This window comes from Trachurus trachurus, assembly GCF_905171665.1.
Source record: "Trachurus trachurus genome assembly, chromosome: 5".
Taxonomy (NCBI): Eukaryota; Metazoa; Chordata; class Actinopteri; order Carangiformes; family Carangidae; genus Trachurus; species Trachurus trachurus.
The window spans coordinates 9964499-9985701 of NC_139896.1; the positions used below are offsets into that span (position 1 = coordinate 9964499).

At 40.3% G+C, this 21203-nt stretch overlaps 2 protein-coding genes across 2 annotated transcripts; one reads left to right on the forward strand and one right to left on the reverse strand.

The window, feature by feature from the left end:
* Positions 1-2217: 2217 nt before the first annotated feature.
* Positions 2218-18702, forward strand: LOC310985505 (retinol dehydrogenase 11). The gene is made up of 6 exons (XM_083971116.1): positions 2218-2647; positions 11961-12200; positions 13015-13104; positions 13294-13482; positions 14973-15082; positions 18271-18702. Exons 1-6 carry the CDS (start codon positions 2491-2493, stop codon positions 18448-18450), a joined length of 966 nt encoding a protein of 321 aa, XP_083827242.1. The 5' UTR covers positions 2218-2490; the 3' UTR covers positions 18451-18702.
* Positions 18703-18710: 8 nt separating this feature from the next.
* mlnl (motilin-like) lies at positions 18711-20920 on the reverse strand. The gene is made up of 5 exons (XM_083971117.1): positions 20821-20920; positions 20024-20154; positions 19207-19308; positions 18988-19093; positions 18711-18827 (listed from the first exon to the last, which is right to left on the reverse strand). The coding sequence occupies exons 2-5, from the start codon at positions 20141-20143 to the stop codon at positions 18820-18822; spliced, it is 336 nt and encodes a 111-aa protein (XP_083827243.1). The 5' UTR covers positions 20144-20154; positions 20821-20920; the 3' UTR covers positions 18711-18819.
* Positions 20921-21203: the final 283 nt, after the last annotated feature.

Here is a 21203-nt window from a genome sequence, read left to right on the forward strand (position 1 = left end):
TCTGCTCAGTAGCCTACAACAGACCACACTGATACTTTGATCGGGGATTTAGTCAGAGGTTCAACAGACTTCAGCCTTTATCCCACAGAGGTCAGTGTGGTGTACTTTTCTCCCCTAGTGTAGTTACTCTTTAACCAGTGGTTCATTCCTAAGCTCAGGACAAAAAGAAAAACAACTCACCTCACTTCACCTGAAAATAATACAAAAACAAATTAAACTTGTCCAAGCTGCCACTTGCAAAGACAGAGAGCTATGGTGTTTCTTTTTAAATTGAGGAACTACTGTATTACACAAAGTAAAAATACTCAATGCACAAGTAAACTGTGAAACAACTGAGTAATAGTTCATTTGAACTTGTTTGCTTGTACTGCCCTCTAGTGGCCGAATAGTGTTACTGATATCTATCTATCTATCTATCTATCTATCTATCTATCTATCTATCTATGAATTATTCTTCATTGACTGTTGTGGCATCATACTGTATGTAAACTTCAACCCCTAAGTATACATGTAAACAGAATGAACCGAAACCAATGCCTTAAGAGACAAAACAATCTGAATGACCTTTAAAATAAATACACAATACGTTTTTCCCTTTTGTGAAGTGTGTCACTACAAAAGATGTTTGACATATGTGTTGACACATTTCTCATGAAAACAGGCTGGACATTTGTCAGTCAGGATTACAGCCCTCTTACTCACCTTGGTACAGTCCTGCCTTGCCTTCAGTGCATTCGATGCAATCACATGCTTTCACTCTTCTATCAGGTGCATGCCATGGCAGTGCGCTAATTACACACAAGCGCGCAGGGAAGCTCAGGTTTCACCCACAGTGCTGAATGCTTTGTCAGAGACAAGATGGACTGAATGGGAACCATTCTGCTGAAATACTGCCAACAACAACTGTTAACCTTGTTATGAACCTCCGCTTTGGCTGAAGCTGGTCAACAGGTGGAGCCTCATGGTGACATGATTCCACTGTGGCATCTGTGCAACAGACATGAGAAACTGGATTTTTATTTTTTTTATTTTTAGAAGTACGTGTTTATATACATAATGTACATAAGTAACTATGATTGGTGCTATGTTCTAAGTTTGATTGAACTTTTTTTTCCCCATTTTCAATGCATATAGCTGCAGAGTTATAGCTTTTATATTGAGCAAATTCCCAAATAAATCATTCATATTTCAGGTTTTACTCTGCATTGTATTGTTTTCATAAGGAGGGTTTTGATCAAATACAAAAGTAGACCTTTTTGGAAGGATTATATTCATTAGTGTTAATGATGACATGATAAACTGACTGCATGGTTTGCACACGTGAACAAGGTTTTGATTTCATGGTTGGTGCACAAGTGAATTCTTGATTGCATTAAGAGTAAACATATACATCTGCTGTGGTCATTTCTAAGTTTTATGGGTTTTTTTGTTTTTTTTATGTTATTGAAAATTATTTCCATCCAACTGAGAAACAGGTATCAAAATGAAAGAAAAATTAGTAAAAATGACTGTGTCCTATGGAGAAATGAAACATGGACGTGCCATAATATTAAGAATTTAGAGACTTATCATCAAAATAGCCCAGTGCAGAAAACACATGAACACTAAATGCTACTGGCACAACCTGACTTCTCCACTGACTGACTCGAAACTTATTTGATCTGCAAACTTGGTGGAAGGATGTGACAAAGTAGCTCATGTTAAATATTGTTAAATAATAATTTACTTAGGCAATTAAGCATTAAAGTTAAGTGTCATGACACCCAGTACCAAATATTTGCTCAGCTTACATTCCAAAGTTTCTCTTTTTGTGTCCTGATTTTACCTTTGAGGATGTTAAACAATTGACCATTGTGGAAAAAAAACAGTGGTCGCTAAGCTTGGTTTTGGTTTGGTCGGTTTCCAATGTATCTAAGAAAGAGTCCACTGAATAGTTTAGATTAGTACAGCTGTGTTTTGTTGTATTGTCAATTACATAAATAAACAGATAAAAAAAAGAACCTTTGCTGAAATATTGCAAAGTACACGTAGGTGCAAAAGGCAATGCAATGCTTCACCATTTCACTTCTATATATATATTTAAAAAAACAACAACAAACAACATTTTGAGTTTATGCCTGGCTGGTTTACTGCCCAAACTCTGCTATCAAAGGATAGTACTTTGACCTTTGGAACAGAGAGGCGTGTTTCCTTACTGCTTTACCGAGGGCATTCAAAGTTTGGAAAAAAAAAACAGCATTAAAGCCAGGCGTTGAGATTGAACGGATGCTAGCTACTTATTTTTAGTCGCAGCTCCTCACTGAGACTCCTCACAGCTCCCTGCTGCCCGTGCCGCGGCACCAGTGCGTCAGTAGGAGGGAGACCGTTGCTGAGGACTTCAGGGCACCACCCACCCACCTACTACAACTTGGAGAAGGCATATAAAGGTTCCTCCTGCTCCTCTCTCCTGGGTCATGCAGGCAGTGGCGCGGCTGTGGGACAACAAGTGAAATGGTTTGGTTTGATGTCCTGTGTCACCCGGTGTGGGTTTTGTCCACGGCGCTGCTGGCGCTCGTGGTGCGTCTGCAGCGCAGAGGGAGCTGGGATCCTCGAGCCTGTCCGGTGCGGCTGACCGGGAAGACTGCGATAGTTACTGGCGCCAATACAGGTTGGTAGGCTACAATTTGACCTTGCACATTCATATTTAGCTACAGGATGACAATAGACTTGTCCCCATAGTATAATAAATGCTTAGAGGGAAAGGAGGATTGTTTGATTTGGCTTTGAGTGGCTGTAACTTATTGACTTGATGCCCCTTTTCTTTGACAGAAGAAACAAAGAAAACACTTTTATCTGTCTGTTTTAAACACTAATTAAATATATTCGTCGTTTTGTAGCAGTGGTGTGTGAATTAGCTGTTCTGGCAGACAACAAGTTCACCTTTATTTTTTATTTATATAGACTGCAGTGAAGTTAGTTTTAAGTTGGATATTTGACAGACATTCGCTCCTTCTCAATACATAAAAAAAATCATAGAAAAGATAAGATGTGTTCAAATGCAATAAAAACAGGTGTGTATCATAGAGGAGGCTTACCCCTACCATCCTGTGTTGATTTTGAGTCAACAGGTCACATGACCTGGGAGTTATTGAGCTCTAACGCTCATATTTACAGTATAAAATAGGCTATATTAAAAATTCATATAAAATAGTAAATGTGTTTAAATGCAATTAAAACAGGTGTGTGTCATAGAGGAGATGATATGAATTACTCTGAGACTTGAGAACTGAACCCTGAATCTTCATGGTGGGAGGGAAGTGTTGTAACCATCAGGGAAATAGTAAAAATGAAACGAAACGTTCTTATTTATTTATTATCTTCCTTGCAGGTTTGACAGATTGGCCGCTGTAAAATTGCCCGTAGTGTGTAAATGTAGGCTATAGTGTGTAAATATTCAAGATCAACTTAACTTTATCAATAGCTGATGGGTATTTGCTGGAAAGAGTAGCCTACGCTAAAGATAACAAGCTTTTGTTGGTTGAGATTATGAACCTAAGAAAATTGGTTTGCATCACTTAAAAATGAACTATGCACGATTTGCACCTAGATCATATCTACACTCTGAGTACTGTTATTAGAGCCAGCATTTCTGAAGGGAAGTCTACTTTTGTTTGCTTTATTGATTTCCAGAAAGCTTTCGATTGTGTTCATAGAGATTTGCTGGAATATAAATTTATTTCAGCAGGTGTAGATGGTTTATTTTACCAAGCTGTTAAAGTTTTATATAAAAATCCAGTTGCATGTGTGCAGTTGAATGATATGAGGACAGGATGGTTCTCTACTCCAGTGGGAGTCAAGCAGGGAGATGTTCTCTCTCCTACCCTCTTCTCCTTGTTTATAAATGATTTAGCCCAGCAAATTAAAAATGAAGACATGGGGGTGCAAATTGGGGATATGAAACTAAATTTACTTTTGCATGCAGATGATATTGTTATCCTGGCAGAGAGGGAGGAGGAATTGCAGTCCCTGTTAGATATTGTTAATAATTGGTGCTGGAAGTGGAGAATGTCAGTTAATCAAGGTAAAACTCAAGTTATACATTTCAGAAAACATGGAGTAAACAGAAGTTATTTTAATTTTAATGTGGGAGTTAAGAAAATATGTTATACCAGTGTTTACAAATATCTTGGCTTCAACCTGGATGAATATTTTAAGTTTGAAGAAGGTATTAATACATTTACTGATACAGCAGGTAGAGCATTAGGCTCTATTATAAGTAAAATGAAGAAGTGTAAAAACCTAGGGTATGCTACCTTCTCAAAGCTCTATGATGCCTGTGTTTCTCCGATTCTTCTATATGCAGCAGGAATATGGGGAAGTATAAGGAATCATCCAGGGTGAATGCTATTCAAAGTCGAGCTATTCGTTGTTTTCTAGGTGTGCATAAATTTACTCCTGCTCTGGCTCTCCAGGGTGACATGGGCTGGGAACCCTGTTTGATTAAACAGAAAGGGGAAATGCTTAGACTTTGGAATCGCTTGTCTTCTATGACAGAGGATAGAATAGCCAAAAAAGTCTTTAACTGGGATAAAACACATAACTATCCTTGGTATCGTGACATGAAAGCTATTTTTAGCGAGGCTGATCAACAACATATTTTCACTAATGGTTTGCGTTGTAATGTTATTTCTTGAGTATAAAGAAAAATGGGCTAATGATATCTGGTTTAAACCAAAGCTCAGAACCAGTGCCAATTGAAAAATGTATATTGTTCAGAACCCTATGTGACTTTGCCATTGGATAGATCCAAGAGATCTTTATGTGCCCAGTTGAGGGCTGGGATTCTCCCTCTGGCAATAGAAGTTGGTAGGTTTAACTCAGTACCTGAGGATGAAAGACTACCGGTATGCACATTATGTAATTTAAATGGAACTGAGGATGAACTGCACTTTGTGTTTCATTGTCCGTTATATGACGAAGCCAGACAGTTTTTGTTTCAGAAAATGCAAAATGTGAAACCGGAGTTGTTTTGGGTTGATGATGAGGTAAAGTTGGAATGGTTCTTCAGAAAAGAAGGCTTTACTATAGCTACTTTCATAAAAAGTGCCTGGTCAAAAAGAAAAAGTGAATTATTTATGTGAATTCCATATGGTTTCTGTTTTTGTTTGGTTTTGTCTGTGTTCTGATGATTTAGTTTGGTGTCTAAATATGATGATAATGTGTCTTGTAAGCCCTTATAGGCTGGGCGCCTTAATTGGTGCACGACACGTAAATAAGTATAAATTCAAATTCTATTCATGCACCTTAAATAAACAGCTTCTGAGTAATTATGATGGTTAAAGGCATAGTTCAACATTTTGGCAAGTCCACCTATTGCCATAATCCCTATAGTCATAGGAGTAGGTTCATTACCTTTAATTATTGGTGCATGTTGTTTTGAGATTGGCGGGGCAGAGACGCGAGCCGCTCAGCCAACACGATGGAGGCAAACAGTACTTTCACCTTTCCCTAATCAAACTCATCAATTAGCCAATACAACAACTCGCCACTGGGATAGGTGCAGACTATCTATGCGACTAACAACCTTTTCTATAAGAGGACACAAAGGTTGTTAGTCACATTTGGAAGAGCCTTCGAATTGGGACAGGCCTTGTCACAACGTTGTGATGTAGCCTTCAAATGCCGCCTCCAAGGGATGCAGCTGCTAAAGTGGGACATAGCTACAAACGCACCCCGTAATCTGTAATCTCTTGTTAATGTTAACCATTTCGGTAGACATCGTTCCACGGATTGCCTTCTCACTGGCTTGGTTGAATTGAAATGCACATGGCCAGGGGGAGCGAGGAGGGTTAGCAGTGAGTTTTTACCCCAGTAATATGCACTTTGAAACTGGAGGGTGAGCTCCGTAGAGAAAAAAAACAACCAAAACAGAGAGAAAAAATTATATTTTCCTTTGTGTCCAAATTGATTCAAAACTTTTTGTGTAGGCTAAACATACAAACTTGGAATATCATTGTTATTATCACAAATTCAAATTAGGCTATGTTTCATTTACTTCAGCTCAGATTCACTTTTCAATTCATGCTTTTCAATGCATTGTCTCACCATTACCCATTTACTGTTACTGTTCAGTCTGTCACTGATCTTAGATAGATCAACAATTAACAATCACCAGGATAATTTCCTCTGTCCTCTTAAATGAACCTCAATTGAACTCTTTGGTCACTTTGTGCCTTTTGTCTAATCTTAATTCTGTCGTGTTGAAACCAAGTTCCAGTTTGTTACAGCACCATTGCCGTAGCAGGAAGGTACCAGGTTAATTCTGATTTTGTGTCAAGATGGAGAGAAGAAAAGGTAGAAAAGTGACAATGAAGGAGCGGTTCATTGTTGGGGAAGGAGCTAGATGTTCAACATTTTTAATGTTAGTATTACATGTAAAATAGGTGACTGATGAGAGTAGCCTTTTTTCACCTCAGAAAATTTGCAAAGATCAGATCAATCCTCTCGTTTAAAGATGCTGAGACTCATATATCCATGCCTTTGTGACATCCAGATTAGATTATTGTAATTCCTTTTTATCAAGATTGCCCAAGAAGAGTTTACGTGATCTGCAGTTGGCAGCTCATATCATCTCGATATGAACATCTTTGTCAAGCCAAGCCACTTCTATACTGTTGCAGGTGTTTTGCCTTTTTCTTTGTTTTTTGTTTGAAATGTGTGTTGTCATTGCTGTCTAAGTTTAAATTAAAATTGTACAAAATTGTAAAATTGTACAGCACTTTAATGGAAAGTGTTCTATGAATGCATGTATCATTATTATTATTACTGAAATGTGAGTTAATGTGCATTTACGTAATAACAAGAGAACCGGATAGGCCTAATTCTTTGGTTTTTGCTATTTGGTTTTCATCCACAGCTGAACACAAACAGAGACAGAGAGAGAGAGACCTCAGTCGGTTAACATAACAGAAATAGGTCAAATACACACAGTTGGTATTATTATTGTTATTCAAGTGTGAGAACAGGCCTATTCCACAAAGAGAGAGAGAGAGAGAGAGAGAGAGAGAGAGAGAGAGAGAGAGAGAGAGAGAGAGAGAGAGAGAGAGAGAGAGAGAGCTCAAAAGCGTAGTGCAACACTCAGTTGGTTAACATCACAGAAATAGGTCAAATGCACATAAAAGTAAACACTAGAATGACACAAACGGGCACAAGGGGAATACACTGGGGCAAGGGACACAATGAGATACATGATAGCCTAAACACATCAGGGTGGGGTCAGGTTATCAGACTGGGGGGAAGCACGGGGCACGTACTTGGAACAAGATGAAAGCAGTAGTTGTTGAATGAATGTTCTGAATTACACATCCTATATTCACCAAGAAAAAATAGGAGTTATGGCATGGTATAATTTGGTTGATTTTATTTTCCAATTTTTAATAAAACTCACATTTGGTTTTGTCTCTAATAAAAAACAAAACAAATGTTAAACATATTATTATACAGTTATCTTTCCATTTCAACAACAATATACAGAAAATAATGTGAATTTTTAGTTCATCATTTTATGTGATTAATTCTGATCATTACTGTAAATTAGATTAAACATTTTATTGGTTTGACAGCCCGAGTAAAAAGAAAAATAAATGAAGCATTTCCTGAAGAAAATGCATTTGAATGCTGAAAGCTGAACACCATTGCTGAAGCAATGGAGAATTAGCTGAAGAAACAGCTGAAGCAGTGTTGAAAAGGCTGATGTCATAGCTGAAACGTATAACTTGTAAGCTGAGAGATGAATGCCTTTTAAAGGGATAAAGCAATAGAAATGATAAAAGAGTAGAAGAAAATGTTGAAATCCTGCATGTTTAAGTGCAACAGTCGAAGAGTTGAAATCTGCAGCTAACCTGAAAGAGTTAGAATACCAAAAGAATACTGATGAACCAGTGCTAACATAGCTGAAGCAATGGGCGAGAATAGATTAAAAAATTGAATTTGTAAGAAGGAGCTAAAACAGCTAAAAAAATAAATATTAAGCTCAGTTGGTAGAGCATGCGGAGGCTACAGTCCTCGCTGCACCTGTATCGAATCCCAGGTGGCCCTTTGGTGCCACAGGATCTCCCATTTCCTGTCTCTCTCTCCACTATACTATCAATTAAATGCGAAAAAGCCGGAGCCCCCAAAATATAGGGGGGTGTGAGAGGACGAGAGGTCACCAATCATAACAGAAAACGACCTGTTGCTGAGGTAGGAGCAAAACCATTTGAGGACAGAGCGTGGTTGGACAGGTGTGGAATGATCAACTATATCGAAGACTGCTGTAATGTCTAGGAGCATGTAGATTCCTCACATCAACAAGGGAGAATATCGTTGTGGACTTTTAGCAGAGCTGACTCAGTTACTTACTTGCTCTTTTACTGAACATTTTCTAAGCAGTTTTTCAAGGTCAAGGTCAAGGTTTCTTACCAGACGGTAAATTTGTTGTGCAGACGGGAACTCAGCAATCCCAATATAAAAAGACATCAGACATCATGACAGACAAATCATACAATAAAACAATACAATAATCCCCCCCAAAAAATAAAATAAATATAGTCATAGAAAAGTGCTTTAAAGCAGAAGTAAGCGATCCGGTCGTTTTGGCTAACTTCTTGTCAGCCAGTGGAGTTAGCAGTCCCCGCCCTCGTCCCTACGTCACCACATTCACGCGCATCCCTTGGTTGCACACACAGAGAGGATCGCCCCTTTATGCCGTTCTCTCTCCTCATTGGATAAAGGTTGTAGGATACAAGGAAAGTTTTCTCCTCGGCTTACAGCAGAGCAGAGTGACTGACAGACCCGTGTTTCAGACCAAACACTCTATAAGTGATTGCTGTCAGAAGATATAACTATTTAAGACTTATATTAACACATACATTCCGCTTACTTCTGCTTTAAATTAAGGAATTTGGGAGTGGCCTCAGAAAAAGCACGATTGCCTCATTGCTGACAGCTGGAAATGGTGTATTTGATGAGTTTGATTAGGGAAAGGTGAAAGTACTGTTTGCCTCCATTGTGTTTGCTGAACAGCTTGTGTCTGAACCTACTCCTATAGGGATTATGGCAATAGGCGAATTTGCCAAAATGTTGAACTATCCTTTTAACCATCACAATTACTCCTAAAATGTTTATTTAAGGTGCAAATCGTGCCATAGTGATGTAAGCCAATCTTCTTAGGTTCATAATCTCAACCAACAAAAGCTTGTTATCCAGCAAATACCCATCAGCTATTGATAAAGTTAAGTTGATCTTGCATGCAGATTTCAGTGACTACCAGATCTACTTTAAAAAGCTGAGGCAACTTTCTACATAATTTATTTATGTAGATTAAAGCAGAAGTAAGCGATCCGGTCGTTTTGGCTAAGTTTTGGAGTTAGCAGTCCCCGCCCTCGTCCCTATGTCACCACATTCACGCGCATCCCTCGGCTGCACACACAGAGAGGACCGCCCCTTTATGCCGTTCTCTCTCCTCATTGGATAAAGGTTGTAGGATACAAGGAAAGTTTTCTCCTCGGCTTACAGCAGAGCAGAGTGACTGACAGACCCGTGTTTCAGACCAAACACTCTATATAAGTGATTGCCGTCGGAAGATATAACTATTTAAGACTTATATTAACACATACATTCCGCTTACTTCTGCTTTAACATCTCCCTGGATCTAACTAAAGTTCAATATGAACAAAGTCACCTTGTGGCCATTATAATTGCTGTGGGTATGAAACTACATCTGTACCGTTTTGTCCTACCCTCTGGGACCACAAAACGACAACCAGAACGAAGGATCTGGAACTTTCTGAGCAGCACATATCAACCAACAGCCAGAACGGCATGCGTTCGTGTTACCAGCGCCAGAGCTAGGGTCCGGCAGCATAAGCCACTCAGGCGGCGAGCACTGAGCGACTGAGCTACGGTGTGACCGTGGCTGTGGATCCAAACACACAACACGAGAGCTGTTAGCTTGTTGCTGCTGCTCGGCACATTTATTTTCTGCACATGCTTCAGTGTTCACATATTCATATACACACCGGCACAAATACTCCATGAATCCCTCTCTCAGTATCACCAAACAATAACCAGCACAAATGCTCTCTCACACACACACACACACATAGGCCGACACTCATTCTTGTTTGGCCGCCTTTCCGTGGACGGGAACGCTCGGTATTAAACAACGAAAAGTAGCCTACATGTTTCAAAATCTTACGGTGCTAACCTCCACTTCACGGCTTTGCGATATACACAGCACATAGTTGAACTGAACAAAACTGTTTCAATGGCTATTTCAGACCCACAACACAACAATGGCAGATGAGAGACTGAAATTAGATAAATCTGAAGAATAAGAAGTGGTCTAACCACAGCATGCTTAAAAGTGGCTGGGACAGAGGCTGAACTGTTAATAAAAGTGAGTAGGCAGTACCCAACTGTCAGCACATTATCAGGCACAAAGTCTAAGGGACAGTTGGTTGGTTTCATCTGCTGCATCATCGGACAGAAGGGAAAGAGAAACAGGCTCAAAGTTGTCAAGTGTACAGAAGGCTCTAGGCTACTTTATCAATAAAATAGTACAAAAACCTTTCACAAGTAGAAACATCTGTTGGAGCAGTAGTGGAGGGATTCATGACACCCTTGAACGATGGCAGCTTGTTGAGATTAGTGAGTTCTAGATAAATGTTGTGATTTTGCTCCTCTCACAGCTCTAGCTGCTAGATTGTCCCTCCAGATAGAGAAAATAGTGATTTGTCTTTCTTCTATTTGCGTTCAACCTGTCTGCAACATTGTCTGAGTGAGAGCACAGGTGCTGCTGTCATTGATCCATGGATCTCCTTTTGGAGGATTTGATCCTGAAAGGGGGCAACAAAGTTAAAAAATCTGGGGTGATAGGAGACAGCAAGCCATCCAAGATATGTTCTGCAAATTCCTTAGCTGTGGAAGGGGTCATGGTGCAGCTGCAGGGAGGCAGGAGAGACTTAGTTGCTGGCAAAGACACTGTTAGTTCTGGGAAAATGGGAGGGTGGTCTGCAGGGAATGACAGTGATTTTGCTGGCAGACACCATAATTGTGTGATCAAAATGATGTGCTGGACCATGTAGTAATTGAGTGAGGTCAAAAGTTCAGAGTTCAGAAGATTTATAAAATAATTTCCCAATTGATTGGATGGACAGCAGATATGAATGTTAAAGTCCCCACAAATCAGTATTTTGTCAAATTTCTGTATTAAGTCTGCTAAGAACTCTGAAAACTCAGGGATAAAGTCCTTGTTAGATGTTTATTTATACTTACTGGTGTTACATGCACCTTATAATTTTACATGATGTTACATGACATGATCACTTGATGTCTTCTGATTGAGAGAGATAATAATCATTGCCATTTATTTATTTATTGACAAACAACTGAAATGCCATCTTTAATGTGGAGCTGTGACTCATAATATCCTTCTTCTCCACCCACCGGCTGATGTTTGTGCAGCAACACTGATTGTGGAACAGCTACTTCCCCTGTTAAATCTTAGGGGACAACCTAAGGCACCATACCAAACTCCAACAGAGATGATTGAAATAAAAAAAACAGGATGTAGGCTTCTTGATACTAGACTCCTAAACAAACACATGAAAATGGAGTAACCAGCTCAGTCTTTCACATCTGAAACCAGTACATTCCTCTTAATATGAGACTGAGTTATATTTTAAAGAACAGCTGGGTTTTGCTTTTGTGCCATTAAACGCACATGTGTGACTGAGCTGAGTGAGCACAGAGCAGCTGTCTGAAGGTCTTCACAAACTCAGCTGAACAATTCAAATCATTATCAGGGGTTCAGTGTTTGACATTTTTAGTGCCTTTGTGTTTTACCTATTTGAAAAAAAAAATCACCAATTGAATAAGCTGTATGGACATTTTTTTGTTATCAAGTAGTGCAAACAAATTCATGCTCTCTCTCACTCTAGGGATTGGAAAGTTCATTGCCATGGACTTTGCACGCCGAGGGGCCCGTGTTATCATGGCCTGTCGAAGCGAGGCCCGGGGGACGGCAGCACTTAAAGAAATCAAGGAGAAAACAGGAAACTCTGACATCCACCTGCGTCTGGTGGACCTGTCTTCTATGGACTCTGTGCGGGAGTTTGCTCAGGGGATTCTCGAGGAGGAGAAAGCGCTCCACATCCTCATCAACAATGCTGGAGTGTCAGGTGACATAGGCGGTCTGCACAGTGCACAAGGGAATTCATTTGGTTTTAATCTGAATATTATGAAAAACTGAAACGACAGCACAGTGAAATGCTTTTCATCAGTAAAGGCCCATCTGCCAGACATCTGGAGGCAAGGACTCTGAGTCTTAGTGACATCCAATGCTTTGTAATGAGCAAGTGATTAAACACAGACACAGCTCCAAGGCTGGGCGGGCATATAAGGTTGTATTGGTACAGTAAGATAATGTACAGAAGCAATGCCGTTTTCTGCATATTTATGAGAAGCAAGGCAAGGCAAGTTTATTTGTATAGCCCATTTTTACAAACAGTTTGTCTCAAAGGGCTTAAAATAGCATCATAACCACATCCTCTGCCCTTAGACCCTCACATCAACTGAGAAAAAACTCCCAAGGAAACCCCTAACAGGGAAAAAAAACAGGAGAAACCTCAGGGTGAGCAACAGAGGAGGGATCCCTCACCGAGGATGGGCAGACGTGCAATAGATATTAGGTACAGACAAGAAAACAGTTTACAACATAGAATATGGGATAAATGGGGATTGTTCAGGTAACAAGAGACGATAAAGGCAGCTTCTGGTGAACAGGAGAAGCAGGGGGAGCAGGCCAGATAAATGGGAGTAATGGTGGGCAGGCTGGTTCATAAGCAGAGGAAAGGAGGTGATGCAGCAGCAGATAGTGCAGAGGGGATGGAGCTCTGGAGAGATGCTGAGAATATCTGTAGATCCTTTAAAATCCAGATGCAAATCGTTGGATTTATTTTTTTTTCAATGCATTTTTTTCAAATCTATGATCAGGTTTGCCCAGGCAGATTACGGAAGATGGTTTTGACATGTGTTTTGCCACCAACCACCTGGGGCCGTTCCTTCTCACCAACCTGCTGCTGGGTAAGTGTATGTGTGTGTGCGTGCGTGTGTGTGTGTATTCTCTGTTCAATACAACACTAACTTCTCTGCATATGGAACGAGGATTATAGACCGCCTGTTATTGTGATGACATATTAAATATTTAGCACTATGTATGTGTAATGTCTATCTCCCTCTCGTTTCCTCTTCCCTGTCTCTGATACATTTCAGATCTCATGAAGCGTTCGGCTCTGTCACGCATCGTCACCCTCAGCTCGGTCAATCACAAGAAGGGTAAAGTGGACTTCTCTCATTTCCGTGGGGAAAACCTCACTTATTACATGGACAACGTCTACAACCACACTAAGCTGCACAACCTCATCTGCACCAATGAACTTGCACGCAGGCTGCAGGGAACAGGTAGGCTTAAATCAAGAATGTTTCCATTTGAATAAATGCTGCAGGAAGTTTAGACATAACACTGTTGTGATGCCAAATATGTCGTGACTAGAGGTCGTCAGAGGATAAGACTGAATCTGTACGTAATGGATTTGAATGAGTTTATTTGCAAAGATGGAAAAACTGAGACTTTTGATTACCCTCATTGTTCATCAGATGTTTACACTGCACTCCACGGCTTCTAGGTTTCCTGTAATTTACGGTCTCAAATACTCAGCCCTTCCTTTTATTGTGCTGCTTGACCCCACATGCTGTTTTATACTTACATAACTCCACGCACATGCACTCTCACACAGTCACAGTGCAGGAGTTAAACACAAAACAACCAGTGAAAAAACATGCTGAGTGAGTGGTGACAATGAGCACTTCTAAAGTGCACTGTTGTGTTTGGACCAAAGACAGGGCTACATCTCCATCCTTGGATGCTACACTGATTCAGTGGTTTTGCAAGATGGGGCGTTACCAGCTGGTTAATGTATTGTTCTTCTTGGCAAGCAGAGCAATTAACTTGAGTTGCTGAACTCACAGTCTTTCCTTCTGGATTAATAAACTGTTGGCTGTTAACGCCGATGTAGAGCACTGCTGATTTCACAGTGCGCTTTTACAAAACTGTTAGACTCAAAAATATATTCTTTTCAAGTGTACGCATTAAGCTAGGCTACATAGCTTGCACACATTCACATAGGCTACACATGTCCTGCCTCGTTCACACATTCACACATTCTTCTTCCTTTTCAAGAACCCCCACCTTGCATTACCCACCATGCAACTCAACCTGTGTGTGTGTGTGGGTGGGGGAGAACTTGTAAACTTATGTCACTTTTTAAAACCGACCCCAGATTTTTTTAATTTGCAAACTTGACGTCTCCAGCTGCAACTTGTTGCATCATGTCAGGAAATTTAGTATACTTCACACAACTCCCTTTGGAAACCTTAGTAGAATTTAACATTTTAATTAAATTTCCTCCAGAAAGACCCATCTTTGTCATTGTATTTCATTCACTCAGCCTTGTATTGTCAGTTATATGCCCATGGCTCTCCTCCTTTGGCAGCGCTGCTCAGTAAAAACTGTGTGAACTTCAGTTGCCAAGAACCCGTTTGTTTGTGCATCGTTCTGCTCGGCTTAAACAACCTCATTCTTGTTGGTTTGATCTCATCTCATCTCTCTGCTGTTGTACAAATAGAAACAGTGCATTTTTCAGAGAAATTAAAAGAAAAAAAAAAACCCTTTTTCCTTTTAAGCTTGTACTTGATGTTCATGAAGACCACAGATGAATCCAATCAGGGACTGTGACTCTGCAGCTGAAATAAATTTTCCCCCATGTTAAAAGGCCGTAACAATCTTGAGAGGAAAACCTGCGTTCAAAGAGTTGATTATGCTTTTCTACACCACTCTCTATTTGTCTTTGTGCTCACAATGTAATGTGTTCCTGTGTCTTTATCACAAACAGGTGTCGTTGCAAACTCTGTCCACCCTGGAATTGTCATGACAGAAGTGTTGAGACATTATCCATTTATGGTGCGGTTTGTGTTCAACATCATTGGATTTTTCTTCTTCAAGGTCAGTTTAACTCTAATGCACAGTCCCTGCCCACATAATCCAATGCGATTAGTTGTTGTGGAAGAAAGACTTCCTGGTATATGAGTAAACTCTCACCCACATCACTGGCTTTACAGTTCTGTAGAGACATTGGTGTGTGTGTGTGTACAATAAAAATAGTGCAGGTGTCAAATGTCCTGAGAACAGTGAGCCAAAAGAGAGCCACTCGCTATTTTCTCATCAAAGGAAGCAATAATTTTCAGAGGAATTTAATATTATGAAATGCATAGTTGAGTTCCCTCATTTAGGGCTCATGCAAATAAATAATGTCTATTAAACTTTTGTTAAAAGGCAGGATTGTTTTCTTATGTGCATGCATGAGTTAAAACGCATTGATTAAAAACATGTGTGGCAGTGTTTCAGTCATTGACTGAGAAGTGTGTCACTAATTGCGGTAAGGATATATTTTTGTAATCATTACCTTTGGCTGCCACAGACATCATGCGAAAACCAAATGCCTCACTGGAAACCCCTGTTGAATCATTCCCAGATGTGTCACAGTTCAGTCAAGGCAAAACAAAACCAAAAGAGAAATCATAATATGAACGAAACTTAGACCGCAGTGCACACAGCAATCAGGTTTGATTCCTGTGATGTGTTATCCTGAGTGGAGCCTGTTCTGCAAAGACTCATAAAATGTTAATTAATATCAAATGATCACTCGTGCTTTGGACATTACACTACTACTACTACTTGGCAAAATATTCACAACATAGAGCAGACAAACACACTGTTTAATCCACCACCTGTGTGGGAGATTCACTCCCATACATGGTTTTGAACAGATGATTCAAATAAGACACCACCCTCCAAACTTCAATACTGATCAAGTGATTAGAGCCGATACTTATGCAGCAATGAATCACTTCAGCATGTCTTCTATGGCAGCTGTTTAAAGCAATGCCCTCCTCTTCCTTCGAAATGAACTGTAAATGAGAACTGTTCATGTCTGTAGTGAAAGTCACAGTGGTTTTTGGGGTTGGACTTCACCAGGAAGCAAGAAAAACCAGAAGGATTAACATTGACAAAACTTAAACGCACTTGACATAAACTTTAGGAATCATTTTCAATGTTTTAGCAAATCATTTTGTTTTCTTCCGTCCTGGTGCTCTGACAGTCCAAAAAATCACAGCCATCCTCTGACTTTCTGCCATTAGTCTGGTTGAAATTTGGTGACTGGCATCACACCATTTGTTCACGAATAACCCCTAGTGTGTGAGATGGATAGAGTCCCATTTTCCATTGAGTTATTATGCACTGGCCCTCAGAGCATAACTAAACTGAGTTCACTGATAAACTTAAGTGGTCATAATTACCTTTTTTTTCTGCATTTTCACTGTTGCATTAGTGTGGAAATTTATTTTTTACAGTCTATGGGAAAAAGGTGTTGTTTGTTTGCCTGTTGCCATGTGAAAACAGTGTATGACAGTGAATCTTATACTCACAGTAACACGTTGTTCCTAATCCCTAACAGACAGTTTTGGGATAACATCTCTACTGTTCGTTTTTTTTGTGTGTGTGACTAAGCCTTGGGGTTATGTTTAAAAACTGCCTGCATGCCTGACTGCTTATGTTTCCTGCCCCATCACACTTTCCTATAACTGGATTATTAGCAGACAAACTGGAATTAATAAACACAAACAAGAGCCCAGGTGTAATGTTTAAACACAACTGCATTACTGACTGACCACAATGCAGCACTCTTAGCACATGTGTGCATTTGTGTGTGAATACAAATACTTTCACACTTGCGAGAATTGGCCAATTTCACAATAATCAAGAACCCACACAGACACACAGAAACATTGTTGCAAACATCGCATTTTCACATGCACTTTCACATCTGCGATCCATCAGCAGCCTGGCCTGTTTCGCAGCTGTTTTCTTTTCACTCAGTGTTCAAACTCTTGGTACAGAACAAACTCTGCTGCTTTGGTGTGTGTTTTGTTTATGATTATGTGTTCCCATAAGAGGGAGCTTCATGCATATCAACTGGTTGCTCCAAACCAGTGGTCTTCAACAGGGGGCCTGTGACCCCTAGAGGATCCGCAGAGGTGCTGCAGGGGAGTCGTGAAATTTTTGGTTGCTTAGATGTTTTATATCTTGAAGCTTCCACATTTATGTTTCAAATAAAAGGTTGACAGGCATTGTTGATATTGGCATTTGTCTCAGTTAAAGGGATAGTTCACCCAAAATTCAAATTTCACTCATTATCTACTCACTCTCATGTCGACTAAGAGCTGGGAGAATTACGGGGGGGTCCGCGCAGCAGTATTTGTCCATATAATGGTTGTGAATGGATCCAAACAAACATCCAAATACCTCCATACTGCTCGCCTATAATGTCCCTCTTGTATTGAAGCCCCAACATGTGAAATTGTTCCGAAAAAAGTTAAATAAGTCTATATTTTAAGCTTGTTTGTAGCGGAAGCTCCCAGTGTCTCAGTTCACTGCTCTTCCTGTGTCCGTGCAAATCTTGTGTGATTTGCACTGACCGGCGGAACGATTTCTCATGTCAGGGCTTCAATACAAGAGGGACATTACAGACAAGCAGTGTGGAGGTATTTGGATGTTTTTTGGTGTGTCTTTTTGGACGAAGAAAAGTGAGCACCATTCACAACCATTATAAATACTGCTGCGTGGCCCCCCCCCCCCCCCCCCGTAAGTCAGAGAAGGCACGGAGGACTCTGAAAATTCTCACAGCTCTTAGTCACCATGAGGGTGAGTAGATAATGAGTGAAATTGGAATTTTGGGTGAACTATCCCTTTAACAAGATCTGTATTACAGTAAAATGGCAGTGGCACAGCCGCCCTACTCACTGTACCTCTACCAATCAAAATACAAACATGAATATATGAACCTGTGTATTATTTGAAAAGCTTCGTATTGAATGCACAATAAGGTGCGTTTATACATGGCCCATACTGGACCCAGTTTAATATAATATACAATTGTTTAATATAGTAGGGGGTCCCTGCTCCACCTATCCATCAGTTTGGGGGTCCTTGGCCTGAAAAACATTGAAGACCCCTGCTCTAGACATACATCCCAGTAGAGAATGCATTGATTTCCTTGTTGCATATTTGCACCTGTATTTATCTATCCGTGGTTTCTGTTGTAATCCCACCTTCCCTTTTCTCCCTCTCAGTCTCCAGAAGAGGGTGCAGTCAGCTCAATCTACTGTGCAGTGGCAGAGGAAACAGAGGGAATAACTGGGAAGTATTTTGATAGCGACTGCTCCCTGGTTCTTCCTGCCCCATTAGCACGAGACGATGCCCTCGCGGCCAAGGACTTTGAGATCTGCGAGAGACTGACATCAAAGCTCTGAAACTGTTATCAGGCAAACGGAGGCTCGATAAGGCGGCTCATTCCTGCTCCTCTTAAGTGAAGGAATTCTTATACAATGCCAAATGTGATTACTAAGTTTACAGTAAAGTCATTTTCAAAGTAGAAGCCATGGTTTCTTGGAAATTGAGTTGATGTTCTTTATCCTCGGGTGGGATGCTGATGTAATAATGTACATGTAGGGCCAAACTGACATGCTTTTTAAGAACTGAAAATGAAATCACAAGCTCCACTTCGTGACATGGTGACTTCCCTTTATTGACTGATTCATTAAAATACAATAAAACATTTGAGCATTCAGTGCTTTTTGAAGAATTTACACAGTATTCATCCACTAGCGTCTTCGGTCTCGCTATTTGGCTGCAAAGAGAGAAAGATAGTGAGAGAACATTATGTCACCAAAGAGTTTATTTTATTTTATTTTTTTAAATCAGAGCATTATCACTTGTGAGTCTGTGTCTATTAATCTGTCTGATAGTGAAAGAAGATACAAGGACATGGTGTGACATTTTCAACAAACCTCTCTGACGCTCACCCACTATTTCGTGGATGATCTCTTCGAGCACTGGAGCCACATGATCCAGCTGTTTGGGTGAAAGACGGACGGCAATCTCCACTGTTTTATCCTGGACATGCATGAAAACAAAGAAGAGTTAATGGTCTGTGTTGGATGACAGTGATTCATTAGAAACCAGTGAAGGCACACAGAGTGGAGTTAATGTACAGAAACAGCACTTACAGGAGTTTCAACCCGTTCCTCCTGAGGAAGCTGTTGGACGGTGACTTCATCAAACTGACCTTCCTCCGACCGAGTCTCCATGTCCTTTCTACTCTTTTGCTCCTGCAGCACATGATAATAGTGATTAACAGTAACACTCATACCCTCTTTATTGTCGGATAAAATGAACACAATAATATACAAATTTTAAAGTAATTTGCTTCTGGATTCAAACTAATGTCTTTTTTTTAAATCATTTATTAATCCTCCAATTCATTTTTGATTCTATAAATCTTTGAAAAAGTAGTGAAAATACCTGTTATATTTTAAAGCCCGAGGGTAGTCTAACACAACAAAGGTAAAAAATATATATATACTGTATATATATATATATATATTCAATTTCACACAAGACAAGGAAAATTATTAAGAGCACGAGAATGTTTGGCCTGAAAAATGCCACTTAATTAATCAGTCAATACTGTGGTAATTGATTGATCAATTGTTAAAATGCTACATACAATCACACTGTATCATCAAATGACTTATCCAATAGAGCAATACAATACAAGACATAATGAGACATTGGTAAAATATGACTCCACTGAAAGGAAAAGGCTTGTATTTTGCATATTAAATTACTGTGCAATATAAAAATTGTTTTTTTCCCGGGTAAAAACAAAAAGCCCAGTTTCAGTTAACTGTCCTATAAAACTAGAACCAGCTTTCCAATAGTAAGTCAATAGTTGCTGATCAGCGTTCTGTTGGTTGAGTAATCAATGAATCAATGAACTAATCCCTTTCAGCTCACTGACATGAACCAACACAAGCTGCTTACCTTCATCAGCATCATCTCCTTTGGGCTGAAGAAGGTGATGTGTCCCTCCGTCCTCTCGGCCAGCAGCGCCACCAGGCACACCAGCACCAAACATCCAGTCACGGCTCCACGCATGCTCATTCTGCTCCGTCCTGGTCACACATACATTTACACATACTGTACATAAGCATAGGCAGAGCAGCTATACAGAGGCACAGTACAGTGTGTGTGTGTGCGTGTGTGTGTGCGTGTCACTCTCCACATGGACAGGGGTGAGTGGCACTGAGGCCAGGGTGAGTAGCTACAGTAATTAGGGGATGTTTTTTTTTTTTTTTTTTAGCAGTGGGAAAGAGAAGCGACAATCAAAATAGGTCAACACACAGTATTTGACATGAGATCCTGTGTATGTGTGTGTGTGTGTGTGTGTGTGTGTGTGTGTGTGTGTGTGTGTGTGTGTGTGTGTGTGTGTGTGTGTGTGTGTGTGTGTGTGTGTGTGAGAGAGGGATAGAGAGAGAGAGAGAGTGTGTGTGTGTGTCTGAGCTCAGAAGAAGGACACATGCCATTATGCAAGGGAGAGGTCGACAAACAGACAGCAGAGGGAATGAAGTAGGTGGTAGGAGTGGGGGGAGAAGAATGGACGTAACAAACAACAGACCGTTCCATTGACAAAAAGAGATAAGATGCCGGGCTGAAACAGCCATACTTAAAACAGCAACACAGACATTAAGATATTAAAAAGAGAATAGGGGAGAGGGGGAGAAAGGCAGGAAAAGAAAAGAGACATTAGAGATGCTGAAGAAGCTCCATATGTTACTCACGTGCTGTGTCAGCCTTGGTCAGTTACTTCGGGTAAGTGTGCTTTAGGATGAGCAGAGCTGCACCGGTCTGAGTGTCTGCTTGTCCCAGCCAGCCTTTATATCAAGTCCTCTCTCCTGATCCCTAAAGCTTTTTTACTGTCCTCCCTCACATCCGCTGCTCAACAGGCTCCTTCAAGCGCTCTCCTCCATGCTCCTGGAAACGCACATATTACTCAGGAATCTGGCTTTTTTATTACAGCTCTAAGCTCACCGTGTTGTAGGTACATAGGCATTACAAGACTGACAAAATGACACATTGATGAGTAACCCCTCAGGTGTTCGCCTGCTGAGGAGGCTTGTGTGAATTACAGGATGCAATACACACTCTGGCTTAAGGTGTGATA

Coding starts and splice junctions, on each gene's coding strand:
- mlnl (XM_083971117.1), bottom strand. CDS start 20,143: ATGAGCATGCGTGGAGCCGTGACTGGATGTTTGGTGCTGGTGTGCCTG. Junction 19,309..20,023: donor AGGAGATGATGCTGATGAAG/GTAAGCAGCTTG, acceptor CATGTGCTGCAG/GAGCAAAAGAGTAGAAAGGA. Junction 19,094..19,206: donor AGGAACGGGTTGAAACTCCT/GTAAGTGCTGTT, acceptor ATGCATGTCCAG/GATAAAACAGTGGAGATTGC.
- LOC310985505 (XM_083971116.1), top strand. CDS start 2,491: ATGGTTTGGTTTGATGTCCTGTGTCACCCGGTGTGGGTTTTGTCCACG. Junction 2,648..11,960: donor AGTTACTGGCGCCAATACAG/GTTGGTAGGCTA, acceptor CTCTCACTCTAG/GGATTGGAAAGTTCATTGCC. Junction 13,483..14,972: donor ACGCAGGCTGCAGGGAACAG/GTAGGCTTAAAT, acceptor TATCACAAACAG/GTGTCGTTGCAAACTCTGTC.